General features: G+C 37.0%; 1 protein-coding gene across 2 annotated transcripts in view; it reads right to left on the bottom strand.

Annotated features, from left to right (window-relative positions):
* The window catches only part of LOC145767580 (rap1 GTPase-activating protein 1-like), a 96,704-nt gene extending 87,213 nt beyond the window's left edge, over positions 1–9,491 (bottom strand). For both annotated transcript variants that reach the window (XM_082579431.1, XM_082579427.1), the window contains exons 1-4: positions 9,378–9,491; positions 2,035–2,126; positions 1,024–1,141; positions 243–332 (exon numbers count right to left, since the gene is read on the bottom strand). In XM_082579431.1, the coding sequence (XP_082435557.1) occupies positions 243–332; positions 1,024–1,130 (197 nt within the window). In that variant the 5' untranslated portion in view covers positions 1,131–1,141; positions 2,035–2,126; positions 9,378–9,491. The remainder of the gene's footprint in view (positions 1–242; positions 333–1,023; positions 1,142–2,034; positions 2,127–9,377) is intronic.
* Positions 9,492–13,967: the final 4,476 nt, after the last annotated feature.

Raw genomic sequence — 13,967 nt, forward strand, 5'->3', positions numbered from 1 at the left:
AGGAATTAATACTCTCATACCCAATAACCATCAACTGGTCATGCCACTGCTAGAGTATGATCATGCAATCAAATACAACTTGTCAGCATGCGCTCTTTAATGAAAATTTGTTGATTTTCTAAAACTGTTACTTCAAATAGATGCAAAATTCTGATGGTTGAAAAGACGGTTCATTTCAGCTTAAAGTCACACTCCCAGTGCAAGGCTGTTCATTTGTGTAGTTTACGCGATTTGGTACGTACCTTGCGTGGGAGATTTCTAGTCCGCCGCTTTGCTTTCTGGTCTTTAATTTGCGGAGACTTCGTCTTGGTGAAAATTTTTTTGGCTTGTCCCTGAAGGTAATTGAAAATTTTATTGAAATATTGATCAAACAATCCAAATGTTACACGTTTGGAGGGCAACTTGTGTAAATGAAACTCACTTGTAAAAACTTCAGCGTTTTTTCTGACAAAACCAACTTAAAGAATGGACATCAAGAAAAAAGAAATTGTAACAAAATTTAAAAAAAATGTAAAAGATAGGAGATTAATGAAGATAAAGGCTTTTTATCAAGTATTAGTAATTCCATGTCACATTTACCGTTAAAGTTTCCATCAAACGTTTTGCTCATTTTCAGATGTTATCACAATCACTAAAATCTTATGTATGCCATGAAGAAAGTTATCCGCGTCAAATTATTGTCATTCTGTATGTAAAGATACTTCAAGATCAAGTGGCGCTGGTTCGACTTTCGGGTTATGCTCTTGAGCAATGCATTTCAAGGACTACCCTCTATTCAGCGGTACCTTGTGAATGGAATAATTCACCAGCAACAGCACTTCAACGATTGGAAACTTCACCCGGCCAATCTCGGTGACCCGGCATGCCGAGGATAAAGATTCCATCGATCAAAACGAAAGATGCGTATATATTTGTTCTAAACAACAACTGTAACAATAACAATCCCAAACAGCAAAATCCGTCATTTACATTGATTCAACGTCTGCTAAAAATGACGGATTTTGCTGTCTGGGAATAACGTACTTTTCTTCTGGTGGCCCAGCGTCGTTTGGACTGGTGACGTCGTAGTGGCTTTTACGCAGAAGATTACGTGTGAACTGTGACGTCATGCTGTCTGAAGATGCGCTCATGTCTGTAGCAGCTGCACAGATCACGTGACCATGAGTGGCATGACTAGACGCTTTTCTCAAGAGGCTAGCGTCACCCCAAAAAACCCACCAGTTGGTTTTTGATACCAGTTTTCTTTAAATTGAATTAATTTTACATTTTCCTTCCCAGTACCGTGGTTCGAAGCATTATCTCAGTCAGGCAAAGAAAACCACACAACAGCATGGCACTTATTACATTTCAAAAGAAAAAAATGCGAACGTTTTCGGCTATGGGACATCTAGCCTTCATCAGGCGTTTGAACAATTAATTGACGTTGCACTGAAACCAGAATTGCTAGAGAATAAATTATGTCACAAAATAAATAAATAAAGGTACAAAGTGTAAAGAGTTACATATATATAGTGTAACACACAAGAAGCCTCCTTGATATAAGTTTAAGCATTTTATTTGTAAGTAACAATGAATGATTTGAAATTAAAGTTGAACAGCTCATTGCTGAATAAACGATTTTTATTAATTAGATCTTGATTCTCGAACTGGGAAAGCTTCTTGCAGAGATTAATCCTGGCAGTTTCGCATACTTGTAGAGGTTTTGAACCACTGACGCAGGTCAGTTACCGAGATTAACGGAGTGAAGTTTTCTGACTGTTGAAGTGTTGTTGCCGAGAAATTATTCCATCCATTAAGTGCCATTGAATAGAAAACAGTCCTTAAAATGCGTTGCTAAAGTGCACAGCCCGAGTGTCGAACCAGCGGCGCTTGATCTTGAAGCTTCTTCGTTCACGAAGTCACGCGCTCACCAACTGAGCTATCGGGGCGGACTACCTTTCAAAATTTTCCCTTAACTCTTCAAAATGACCAACTAACAAATGCAGAGTTAATAAAGTGATGATGCCAATAGTTAACTGTATCTAATGAACTTACTGGGTTCTTTGATCGGAGACTCGACAAGATTTTCCGAGCTGGTTTTCGGAGATTTTCGTCGATCAGGTGATAGTCGCCGCAAGATGTCAGACCTGAGCAGCAAAGCGTTTATTGCAACGTTGACTCGTAGAAACCAAAAGGATAAACAAATAAACATGAAACATTTTAATGCCTTACTGACGTTTCGCCCATCGTGTCAACCGGCATCTTTAGACTAAACAGTAATCTAACAAAGTAGGCTACATCTAATCTAGTTGTTCTTCTCTAACTAGATTTATTAGCGAACTAGATTCATTAGCGATGTAATACACAGAATGTCGTTCAGCCGAGTGCGCATAAAGTCGCCACATTATTATTATTAAATAACCGCTGAGACAAAGCACAAACTATTGGAGGTGACGCATCCCTGAAGGCAGAGGGATATCATATGTCATCATCAGTACAGTGAAGGTCTGGTAGCTTAGGCAATAAAATTAACTTTCCCAATATTTTAACCCTAGAATAGACTGAGAGTGACCTATCTAATTCCTCATAGACACTCGAAGATTGGAGGATACCTTGCTACGTAGTTGAAACCGTCTTTCTCATCAAATAAAATCGACAGAAAAATCACCAACAGACCAAGCAACAAACTACTGTAATTTTGAAGCGATTTTGCACAAGTTAAAACTGAGCAGGGCAAATTTGTTCACTCAACGAGATAGCGAATGATAATAGTGGAAATTTGCGTTTCATTACGCTGCTTTCCGTTGGCGTGCAACGATAACTAAGAACTTTGCTACTAATTGGAATAAAAAGATATTTTAAGAAATGTTTATAAGTTATATACCGGCTCTTCTGCGTTTTCAGCATGTTTTCTTTTTTTGTCTCTTTTATATCAGTTTTTGATAGCTCTGTGATGTCATAACCTTGTATCTTTGCAACAGCAGAACGTGAAAAGACAAACTCAGCTTCAGATCCTGAAGCAAATTTAATGGCGATCGCAGCTGATTTACGCCCCTTCGACTTGCCATCAGCGATCCCATCCAACCTCCAACAATCGCTGATTGAAATTCCATTAATCTCTTCCCATGTAAATCCCAGTGTTTCCCGAAGAAAAAGTCGAATATGTTTTTCAATCTCATCCTGCTTTTCCGCTTTTTTGATGTCCAATCCATGTAACACGAGGCAAACCGGATCTTCCAGTTGTTTGGACACAGATCCTTTTCTTGAGTAATCAGACAGAAGATCTTCATCTTCAATAAATTCTTCCACGTTTATATTCGAAGAAAGTTGGGAGACATTTGACTCCTTGCGCCCATAGATTGATATTTGAAGTTGAGAAAGCACATTTTCGATGTTTGTAAGACGCCGAGAAACTTGATGTTCATATTTTTCAAGCTTCGACTGCAAGCTTAAGATTTGGACCTCAACAATGTTAACTGCTGAATCTCTGATCCTTGGGATGTCATTAGAAATTGACTTCGATGATGATTTGCGAGACGTCGCCATTGAAACAACACCTATCAATCACAGGCCAAATTCTTATACTTTTTTTTGTTAAATTGTCTCAACAACGTCGACAAGCCGACCTAAACATATTTAAAATATTTGATTTGCATGAGTTTTGTGTTTGCTTCATTCTTTCTTCACGTGGACACCTATTCAAATTAGCAAGTAAAATGTAAAAGTTCAACCTAAAAATAAAGAATAAAGAAGTGAAGGCAAAGTTTTCCAAATGAGGCATTTTTTTGCATTGTCCCACTTTACCCCAGTAACCAGCAGCATAGCGACCATCAATTTAATCATTTCATCTTCAACAAAATGTAAGAAATTTGTTGATATTGTAGACTAAAGTGTATTTGTACAACCTTAAACACCAAGCAATACTGTACTTGGAGACAACATGAGAACCCTACAATTACATAGATATTGTGGCACACAAAGTTTAAACAAAAAGTGTTCCCGAAGGTAGGAATCTTATATGAGTAAGACTACATAAACTAAATTGTGAAGGTCCTGCTTACTCAGAATATTTAAATCTATTACATCAAAAAATTACTAAATTGATAAAGATAAATTGATAAAGGTAACTTTGTCAGAGAAGTGATATTGTGCAACCCAGTGCCGGTCTTAGAGTAATTCGGGCCCTGTGCGGAATATGTTTCCCCAACGACAACAATCCAATTCAGTAACGTAGCTAGGTAATTTGAAAGGGGAGGGGGATTTTGACGGCCAGCGGGCGAAGCCTGGCGGCGTGATCGCCGAAGGCGACACCCAGCATCGGGGGATCTGGGGGCCTCCCCCAGAAATTTTTGATAAATTACATTGAATTTGGTGCATTCTGAGAGCATGTTCAACAAAAATTTGTGTATGAATATTATATGTGACTTCCCTAACCACGAATATTTAGTGAAATAACCCGAAACACGAATTTCAAAATAAACAGGCCTGTGTTTGTTTAAATTCAAAAACTGAAATGGCACAGGTAAGAAAATTGCTATCACTATTTCTGCACTAAAAATTAGACCAAAATCGCTTTTCAGATTTCAACAATCAGCAAATGTTTGACCTAGGCCCAAAAACCTTTCCGAAATCAAATTGAAAACTTTCTGACCGTCTGCAATAACTTTGCAGTAAGTTCTCTTCTGGTGAGCCTACAATGACCAGTGACACATCAATGGAATTGGAAAGTAATACTCTAGCGCAGTGTGACAAATAAAAGTTCAAAAAAGCAACCGCTAGATAGAAATAGTAAGTTTTGCGTTTGGGAAATTTTAAGATTGCGCAAGACAACCATGTCTTTGGCATATCGGGTTTGATCTGGTCATGGAAAAGGTAAGGAAGTGTAATGAAGAGTAGCCTTTGGCGTTTGCCTAGGATGCAGATATAAATCAGATATATGCATTGGAGAATGTAGAAACTTATTTAAACATGTAGGCTATATTATACAGGCTAGTGTGGGGGTGTTCAGAACCGGAGGCAAATTTCCAAACGTCTGAATATTGCAAGCTGGTGTAAATTCGTTAGCAAGAGAGGTAGGCGAGTGGTTACTGGTTTTGCTTTTTTTAATTTGGCATGCAGATGCAAGACCTGACTTCGCATCTGTGGTTGTTTAAGCCTGATAGAGTTAGTTAGTTTGATAGAGTTTTAGTCACGCAGAGCGAATCAAGATATTTGAAGATCTTTTCAGTGTTGTTTTCGTGTTTCTTCTGCTGTGTTGTTGATTTTAATTTGATTAATAAGTTTCGTATGTCGACTATTGTATTCCCAAGTCTTTAAAATGTTTGGATTGATATTTCTGCACTAAATAAACAAAAATTAGGAAAATTGCGGATTCCGTGGTAATTTATATTGTCCTATGGACCAACATCGTTTTTGGGATCCATTAAGCCAAGCTTTAGTGTTTTTTTGAGATGAAACTATCTGATAATAATCAGTAGGTAGGCTATGCAGGAGCTAACCATGTCAAATGTAATTGAATTTATTCCAAAACAAACATGCAATTGAAAGATTTGTAGTATGAATGAATTTACCCAACTGTGCAACTACGCATTAGGGATTTTGCCGTAAACCGCAAAATGCTTGCTCTCAATCATGATTTTTGTCGGTATGTTTAAAGTTGTTGAAGTTTTCAGCTGAAATTAATTTTTTGTAAAGTAGACGCAAGTAGCTAGAAGTGATTACCACCAAAAATATATATATATTCAGAATTAAAGAGTGGGTGAAGAAAAATATTTCGTGTTTATGAAAAAAAATTCGTGGTTAGAGAAATCACTAATACTGTAAAATGGTGCTGTCCGGTGGCATAGCAAAAGAATAAGTTCATGTTTTCTTTGGCATTTTTTGGATTACTACATTTTCTGAGTAAATTGCGGGCCCCCTAATTTGCGGGCTCTGTGCAATCGCACGGTTCGCACCCCCAAAGACCGGCACTGGTGAAACCACATACAAAGCAAAATCAAGATACAACAGGACCTTCTTAATTTAAAGTAAAAAATACGAATGTTTTCAGTTTCACCTATAATAGACCATTTAGCCATTGTGTATAGCCGAAAACGTTCTGTTTTTGTTTTTCTTTTTGTATCATCATGATAGCCTAACTGCCGCGTTGTTTCGTTGGCATATTGACAATATTACCGGATATCAACAATCTTGAACTACAAAAGAAGTCCAAGAAGCAACAACAAACAACAACAAATCACTAAACCCTCAAATGGCACTAAATACTCCTTTTTTTAATTTCTGTCCAAACTTTTTCCCTACTCCAATAATTACGTTTCGGGAAGAGCTATAGACTGAGCAAAGTATAGACATCTGTACCTCACAAACTAAAAGTATTGTGACTTCACAAGTCAAACTGCGCTATTGATTGACCTTTCAAATAAGAAACAATGCACAAATATGTGATGAAATAAATGTAAAATCTCAATTGTTTGTTATGATTTAACTTATATAAGATAATCGGAGTGATTCATATGTCTTCCGCACGACGACGTCACAATAAACAAACACGAAAATATGATTCCTTGCTGCGATGCTGAAAATTCCCATAGCTACAGGCAGACAAACCCACATCTTTGTTGCTAGTTTTTCAACAAAAATTTTCAAATCTGTATCGTTTTGTTAAATGGTGAAAAATGATATTGATGCCATGAGACTGTCCAAATGCTTCACAATTCAATTGGGGGTGTCGCAACTGCTGTATTGGCGAGCGACTAAGCTGATGATAAACCAAAACACCATGTTGACGTCATGGGAGCTTGAAAAGGGTTGATGATACCAGGGGCAGGGGGTGAAGTAAGTTAAGTAAGAGCATCATATGACATTTGCACAGACTGAAGCCTTTAAAACTTGCTTTACAACTGAAGAATAATTGTGGTAAGTTGTGCACACCCAATGTATTACATTACATTAAGCTAAACTTCATTTGATGACGTAGCCAAGAACGGTGAAAAAGGTCCCGCCGACGCGTACAAAGTTGTCAGTTTAACGCTAATTAGAGCTCAAGATGGAGCACTAAGATTGGCACAAAAATGTGCACAAAGATTGGCACAAGATTGGCCTCTTCTCCTTTCGCTAGCTTTTCTTCCCTTGTAATTATAAAAAGATTGTTCCAGACAATTCTGATTAAAATTTAATAAAGACAACAGCAATGTCCTATTTGTGGTACAACCGGGCCTATGCAATGTTAGACATATCGTCATATGTTGTACTCCTGCTATGATGCGTCGTAGCCCGGCTGAGACTCTTTGATTTAGTGCAAACTACACTTATAAGTGACAAGCATCGACGCCTCATAGACGCGACGTGTGCATCCTGACAACCGTTAACAACGTCTACACGTTTTACGACAAGAAAAACGTCTGGAAAATGTGATTGCAACAAACATAACTGGCCAATTTTGTTGCTACTGCGTTAGTTTTGCATTGGACAACAAAGAAGCAATACCAACAAAAACTTCTATGAAAACTGGCTAGAACGTATTCTTTCTCTACATTTATCTCAGCGTTTGGTAGACCACTCCCTCATAGTTGGTCTCTACAGAGTCCACACACAAGATTGGAAACCTAATTTCACTGCTGATAAAAAAAACGATTACGGTACGTTATTTTTTTTAGCTGATAAAGCATGAACAGAGATCTTGAAACAGACAGAAGGCTATTGGCAGTGACACACGCACGCACCCATAAACAAATTTCAGTATTTTGACTTAAACTAATGAAAAAAATCAACATAATAATAGTACATAATAATAGTACAATAATTACTATGATCATTTAACCTCAAAACTATCAATCTGGAAAAAAACGAGTCGTACAATAATTCATGAGTATAAGTCTTCGAAACTTTTACAACGGGCTGTGAAGTCCCTTCCTTATAAACAAAATTAACAACAAAGAAAATGTTTTATTCGACTATCAGACAGACACTAGCAAATTATAGAAGCTCATCCGAAACAATCTCATCTCTCTTAAAAACCTCAAAAAAATCTGAAAGATTCCCACATTATTTTGTATAACTAAACAAGAAACTTACAAACTGCAGCTAGATATAATTCTTCATTAACTAAAACATTTACACAGCAAAAAATGGCATACAGTAGACTTAAGACATCTCCAGCTACCTTCAATCTATCTCCTTGCATTTAATAAAACTAACCAGTGACAAGAAACAAAGCTCTTATAACCTTTCTATTAATGGCAGGTACCAATTAGCATTACAATGTTAAGCAAGATGAGTCGTTTTAAAACGCATCATTTATGCATCATGGTTTGAACAGCTCAGTTTCTGGTCGAGATTAAACACCGGTCCTGTTACTACAAATAAATGTGTGTGCAAGTGAGTAGCATATGCATCAGAATTTCAAAATGAAATTTGCTGTTAAGAAATTATGGGATAGAATGTATGACTGGCGACATACGTGTGAAGACAGTAGGCTACGTCTTCTCCATTATGACAGTTAAAACTTACATTGTGTGACGGTAATCTTTGAACCAAACCAGAAAAGTTGCCATTTTTAAAAGATAAATAAACGGCATGATGACTTTTGCTGGCTACGATGTGACAATGAAAAAACATCAACTTAAATCAGACTTTAGCGTTCCAAGTCACATGCAATTAGAACGTCATGTAAGCAAAGATTGAGACGTAACAGACTAATGTATGTTCATCACAACGCCCCCATTGTGACCCTGTTTGTATTTTCATATATAGATACTTTTGCTGATTAATACAGGGTAGATGTATAAATAAATTGGAAATAAATAGTAGCACTATATCTAGGGCCGTTGGGAGGTTAATTTGAGCCCGGGGCCAATGTGATTCTCGGGTCTCAAATCAAGACAATTTTTAAAAAAAATTGCACTATATTCAAATAACACGCGATGGTTTTTTCAATTTCCTGGGCCCCTTAAATCATCTCGCGCCTACATTCAAAAGTACCCCCTGGACCACCCCTGTCAACGCTACTGATTGTATCCTATGCAGAATAACAATTAAAACAACTTTAAAATCTCAACATTTCACCAAAAACGTATTACCATAAGCAATGCATGGTGAAACCATGCAAAGTTGGATTGGCATAGTTTAGCTTGGCACAACTGTGGAGAAAGATATGCCATTTTCATTCATATTTATAATTGCAAGTTTGCTACTACTCAGACAGCAAAATCCATCCTTTTTACATTGATCTAACGTCTACTCTACAGACTTTGAAAACAAGGTACAATGACATTGAATCACTGCTGCATAAAAAGGTTGTTATTATTATTATCGGTAACATTAGGATTTTGTACTGACGTTTACAAATTATTATTTAGCCCAATTTCTGTAACAATGCCACTAATTTATGTATCTCTCACCGATCAAGGATACCAGCTGCTTTTTGGAAGATCGTCTTCTTCACTGATGATGATTCTACGGATTTTCTCCTCGAGCTGCAGTCAAGTAAATATATCAATAAACCTTAATTTACTAAAAAACAAAAATTAATGTGTCAAAGAAAGCTGCAAAGTTAAACCGTAGTTGATGCAAGATATAAGTCTTTTAAGACGAAAGCAATGCGCCGAAAATTAGAAAATGGAAGCAGCGTTTTGCTTTCTTGAAGAAACTTCACTTCACAGCATGATGTTGCTGATGACGAAACTAAATTTGGAATCATTAAACATGAGTTAAACGTAACCGCTTGCAACTGTAAAAACCACAGTTGAAAGAAGTGGTTGCTCACATACTGCAAGCAAGACAGTAGAAATAAAATCTGGCATTGTATCTAGGGCCGTTGGGAGGATAATTTGGGACCGGTACCTATGAGATTTTTGGGTCTCTAAAAAATTGCATTATATTCAAATAACACGCCATGATTTCTTCAATTTCCAAGGTCCCTGAAACCATTCCGGCCCGTGTTCAAAAGTATCCCTTGGACCACTCCTGTCAACACCACTGATTTGATGTGTTTTGCATTTTCAGTCACGTTACGTTTTCTTTGATTTCACCTTAATCCGCGTTTTAGTGCACTTAATATTACGTCACCTGTTTTAACGCATCACTTCACGGTTGAACTAAGTTTGTATGACTCTGTACGAGGCAATTTTAGCTTGCTTAAAGCGTTGTGAAGAAGATTAATTTGTTCAGTAGGGCATTTTAAAAGCCAACCTACTAGCACTAATCATTTTAAAAGCCTTTACACTGCCAACCTCAATTATCTCACATCATGTGCTTTTGCAAACTAATAAGATATTATGCTTCATCGTGTGTCACACGGCCGCAGCCCAGAGCATCACCCAAGCTTTTGCTCCATCGGTGAACTCGGCCAAATCCTTTTGCTTTTAGATATTGAAAGCAACAATGTGTTTGGCTCCATTTGGTGCTGTGTTTATATTATTTTTAGAGATATCTAAAGAAGGGGATACGAAGGCTTTTGATACGTCTGACAGTAGAAGGGCTTCTGTTTATCATAAATGGCAATGTAGTAGTTTGATAACTCTTGTTATGGTAACCTGCATTGCGCTGTTAGCATCAGGCCTGGATACTCACTGCATGATCACGGCTACTTGTTAATTCAACTACCCGTAATAGCCTACTTGCTTTACATCTAGCCTACTGCAAAGGCTTTGTTAAGAAAAACGGCTTTTTGGTAGCTTTTCAACTGTCTTTCCAAACAAGTGTTCTTTAAATATGCTCTATGTAACATTTACTAACTGTCTTCTGTAGCTGACTGTACCAGCTGCACTACAAAATAATATTGGGCAATTGTGAAAAGAACCGTATGTTTCACGCGCTACCAACTACCGCCCTGGTAGTGTCATAAGAATAAGGTAATCGCTGTGAGCCTTCGCATCCCCTTCTTTAGACATCCCTGATTATTTTGTAGCCTAAATGTTTGTTTTTGCTTTCATATCGTAGTCATTCCATTCATAGTCATTCATATCATGTCATTCCTAAATTCTAATATATATGTGATAGATTTAAAAGTTTTTACAAAAGTCAACAAATTAACTTCTCTTTAATGGTGTAATAATAAATTTGTAAGGTTTTTATCGCTCCAAATAACTGCACTGAAACTTTCTGCCTTGTGAAACTCTGAAAGAAGTAAATAAAAGATCTGCTAAGGAAAAATTGCCATATGAAAACACATATGATTTAAACTTTGCTTTTCATGTCACTGAACACTATACCTTATCACCTGTAAAGAAATGTTTGAATGCTATTGTTCCAGGAACATGATTTTTACTATGACTGTTGTGGTAGGCTATATAGCTCAGTGGTTGAGCGCTCAAATCAAGTTCATGCGGTGCTGGTTCGGCTCCCGGGGTGTGCACTTGAGCAACGTATTTCAGAACGGCTGTCTATTCAGTGGCACTTATTGGATGGAATAATATCCTGGCAACAACACTTAAACAATCGAAAAAACTTCACTCTGTCAATCTCGGTAACCAGTACTTTGTCAAAAGCCTCTACAAGTACGGTATGAGAAACTACCAGGACTAACCTATCACTATCAGAGGCTTTGTCAGTCCCAGGATAAAAATTAAAAACCAACCAAACCATGCTGTTATTGTTAAAAAAATCCTTCTCATTCAAAGTTCAAATGATAGTTGAAGCCTTCCCAGGCAAAGTTCTAAGAAACAGGGAATAGATTCATTTTCATAAAAAAAATGGCAAGGCTTGTATCGGTCTTTGAGCTCAGTCTGGCTAAAGTTGCTCAAAAACTGTAGACTGAGTGCCTGCATATTGTTTTTATCATGAAGAACACGCAGTCTAAACTGGCTAGCAGCTTGAGCCTACACATCCAGACGCAATGGTTGAGTCAAAACAGAAACAAATTTGAAAATCAAGAAATTTATCTTGAAAGAGTCGATAACGTTTGAATGGAACTTCTACTCAGGCAGCATCGACTGAAAGTGGTTGAACGTTGTTTTGATGTAAAAACACCAATAATGTTATTTTGAGCTACAAATAACGTTAAATGTCTGTAGCTTCAACGTCTGTAGACGTTAAATCATTGTAACAAGGGAGTGATTTTGTGGCTGGGTCCCTGGCACTATCAGAAAGGCTCAAAAAGACATTTAGTTTGCTAGGTGTGACGCTTGACCCCTCTACCTCCCTGTCAGTTGAGATGTCATGTCGTACTTGTATGTCACTACAAGCCTTTCCTCTCACAGAGTTGTACTGTAAGTTGATCATTTTTTTGAGTGCTTCTCTCAGCTTTATAAACGTCTATATTTTTCTGCACTTTCAATTAACTGTTGCCTCTCTCATAGCTCGACTTTGAAAGAAATGGAAAAATGAAACTAATTTTTTCAAACACTTCCACGTTTTCATTTGAATTTTTAATCCAGAAATTTTTGTAAGCAAAATTTACCACGAAAACGTGTTTAAATGTATATTGGTTAGCTCACGGCTGTCTAGCATGTTTTCGGTTTTTCTGCTTGCTAAATATATTGACGAGTTAAAAAATCAAAATCGCTTAACTTTCATGGCGTCTAAAACCACTTCTTGTTTAACGTAACACGTTGAAACCTATTGACAAGTATCCTCGTGCTTAGAAATTGAATTAAAGTTAAGCTAGACAGTTATACCAAATCGAAAACCCAAAGGAACTGTCACTTGTCTGAGTTCTAATGTTTTGACTGACATAAAATTGTTTGTTTCGGCTTAGTCAGTGGCTAGAACGTCGATTATCCTACCACCTATACGCTGTACGATGTACGATTAAAAAGCAGCAATTTTACGTTGATTTTAAGTCATACAAGGTTTTAGTTGTGTAAACAAATACACATTATCTCACCTCAATAACGCCAGTCAGTTGGAAAATGACACCATTTTAAGTCGATTTACTGTCTCAATGTGATACATCAACATTAGATAAACGCAATTTTCCCAAAGCAGAACGTATTTGTCTACACAGCTTTCCCTACTACAGCAACAACACCCTTAAATTTTCTGAACGAATCCAGACTGACGGATCCTTTTTCAATTTCCTGTCAAAAGTTCACTCGTATTCATGCTGCTTTCCCATTGGAGCTAAGAAATGGAATGCATGGAATGCAGTAAACCCCCAACTGAATAATTACCTACACCTTCTGGTGTTTGATTTCATTACAATTTTTCTGGTTGGCATTTATAAGAAATAAGATCATGACAGAAGACTTAAAACTTTTGCTTTAACTTTCGATGGAATACGAAAAGCGCCAAACTCGACATCCTCACGAAGACTATGGACTGTTGCACGTTTGAGCGAAAAGCTGAGAAATTACAAAAAAATACCTCAACTAGGCACATTACGATAAAAGACATAAATACAATGGTATTGACTAACTTGAAAATAAATGTTTTTGCTTTTACTATGATTTCGATCCAAGCTATCTTCCAATTATCTCACTTTTCACTTTAATGCAACGTGAAAGCCACGAGACAAAAACTACGATGTTTTGGAAACTCGCCAAAACCTTGAATGAGACTGTTTACCGGTTATCTAATAAAAAGAAAGTAGGCTATTTGTTTTTCTGAAGTAAACAAGTTAAAGTATCACCAGATGTTTTAAGTGGTCACGTTTGTTTGTTCCGACGTTTCGTCAACCAGACACGACTGACTTCTTCAATAAACTACTGTACATTCGAATTAATTAACATATCGGTCTACTGTAGTCTGACTTATTCGAATCTCTGGTTTAGGTTATACTACAACAGGCAACTATTAGGTGATCCAGTCTCTTGAAGAAGTCAGTTGTTTTTACTTAATAAAAAAGTCGGTGTAAAGACAGATTATTATTAAATCATATTACATAAGTGTAGCTTATTTAACCCCAAAAAGTTTTTATCAATGGAACGTAGCAACTAGAAAGAATAAAACAATTAACTGCCTGCCTTCTGCATGTTTACCCAATTCCTTCAAACACTGTCTTAGCTTTTCACTTCTTTTCCAACATTGTTTACTGAATGAAGCCTTGTCAT

Source organism: Aplidium turbinatum, chromosome 3 (assembly GCF_918807975.1).
Source record: "Aplidium turbinatum chromosome 3, kaAplTurb1.1, whole genome shotgun sequence".
Lineage (NCBI taxonomy): Eukaryota > Metazoa > Chordata > Ascidiacea > Aplousobranchia > Polyclinidae > Aplidium > Aplidium turbinatum.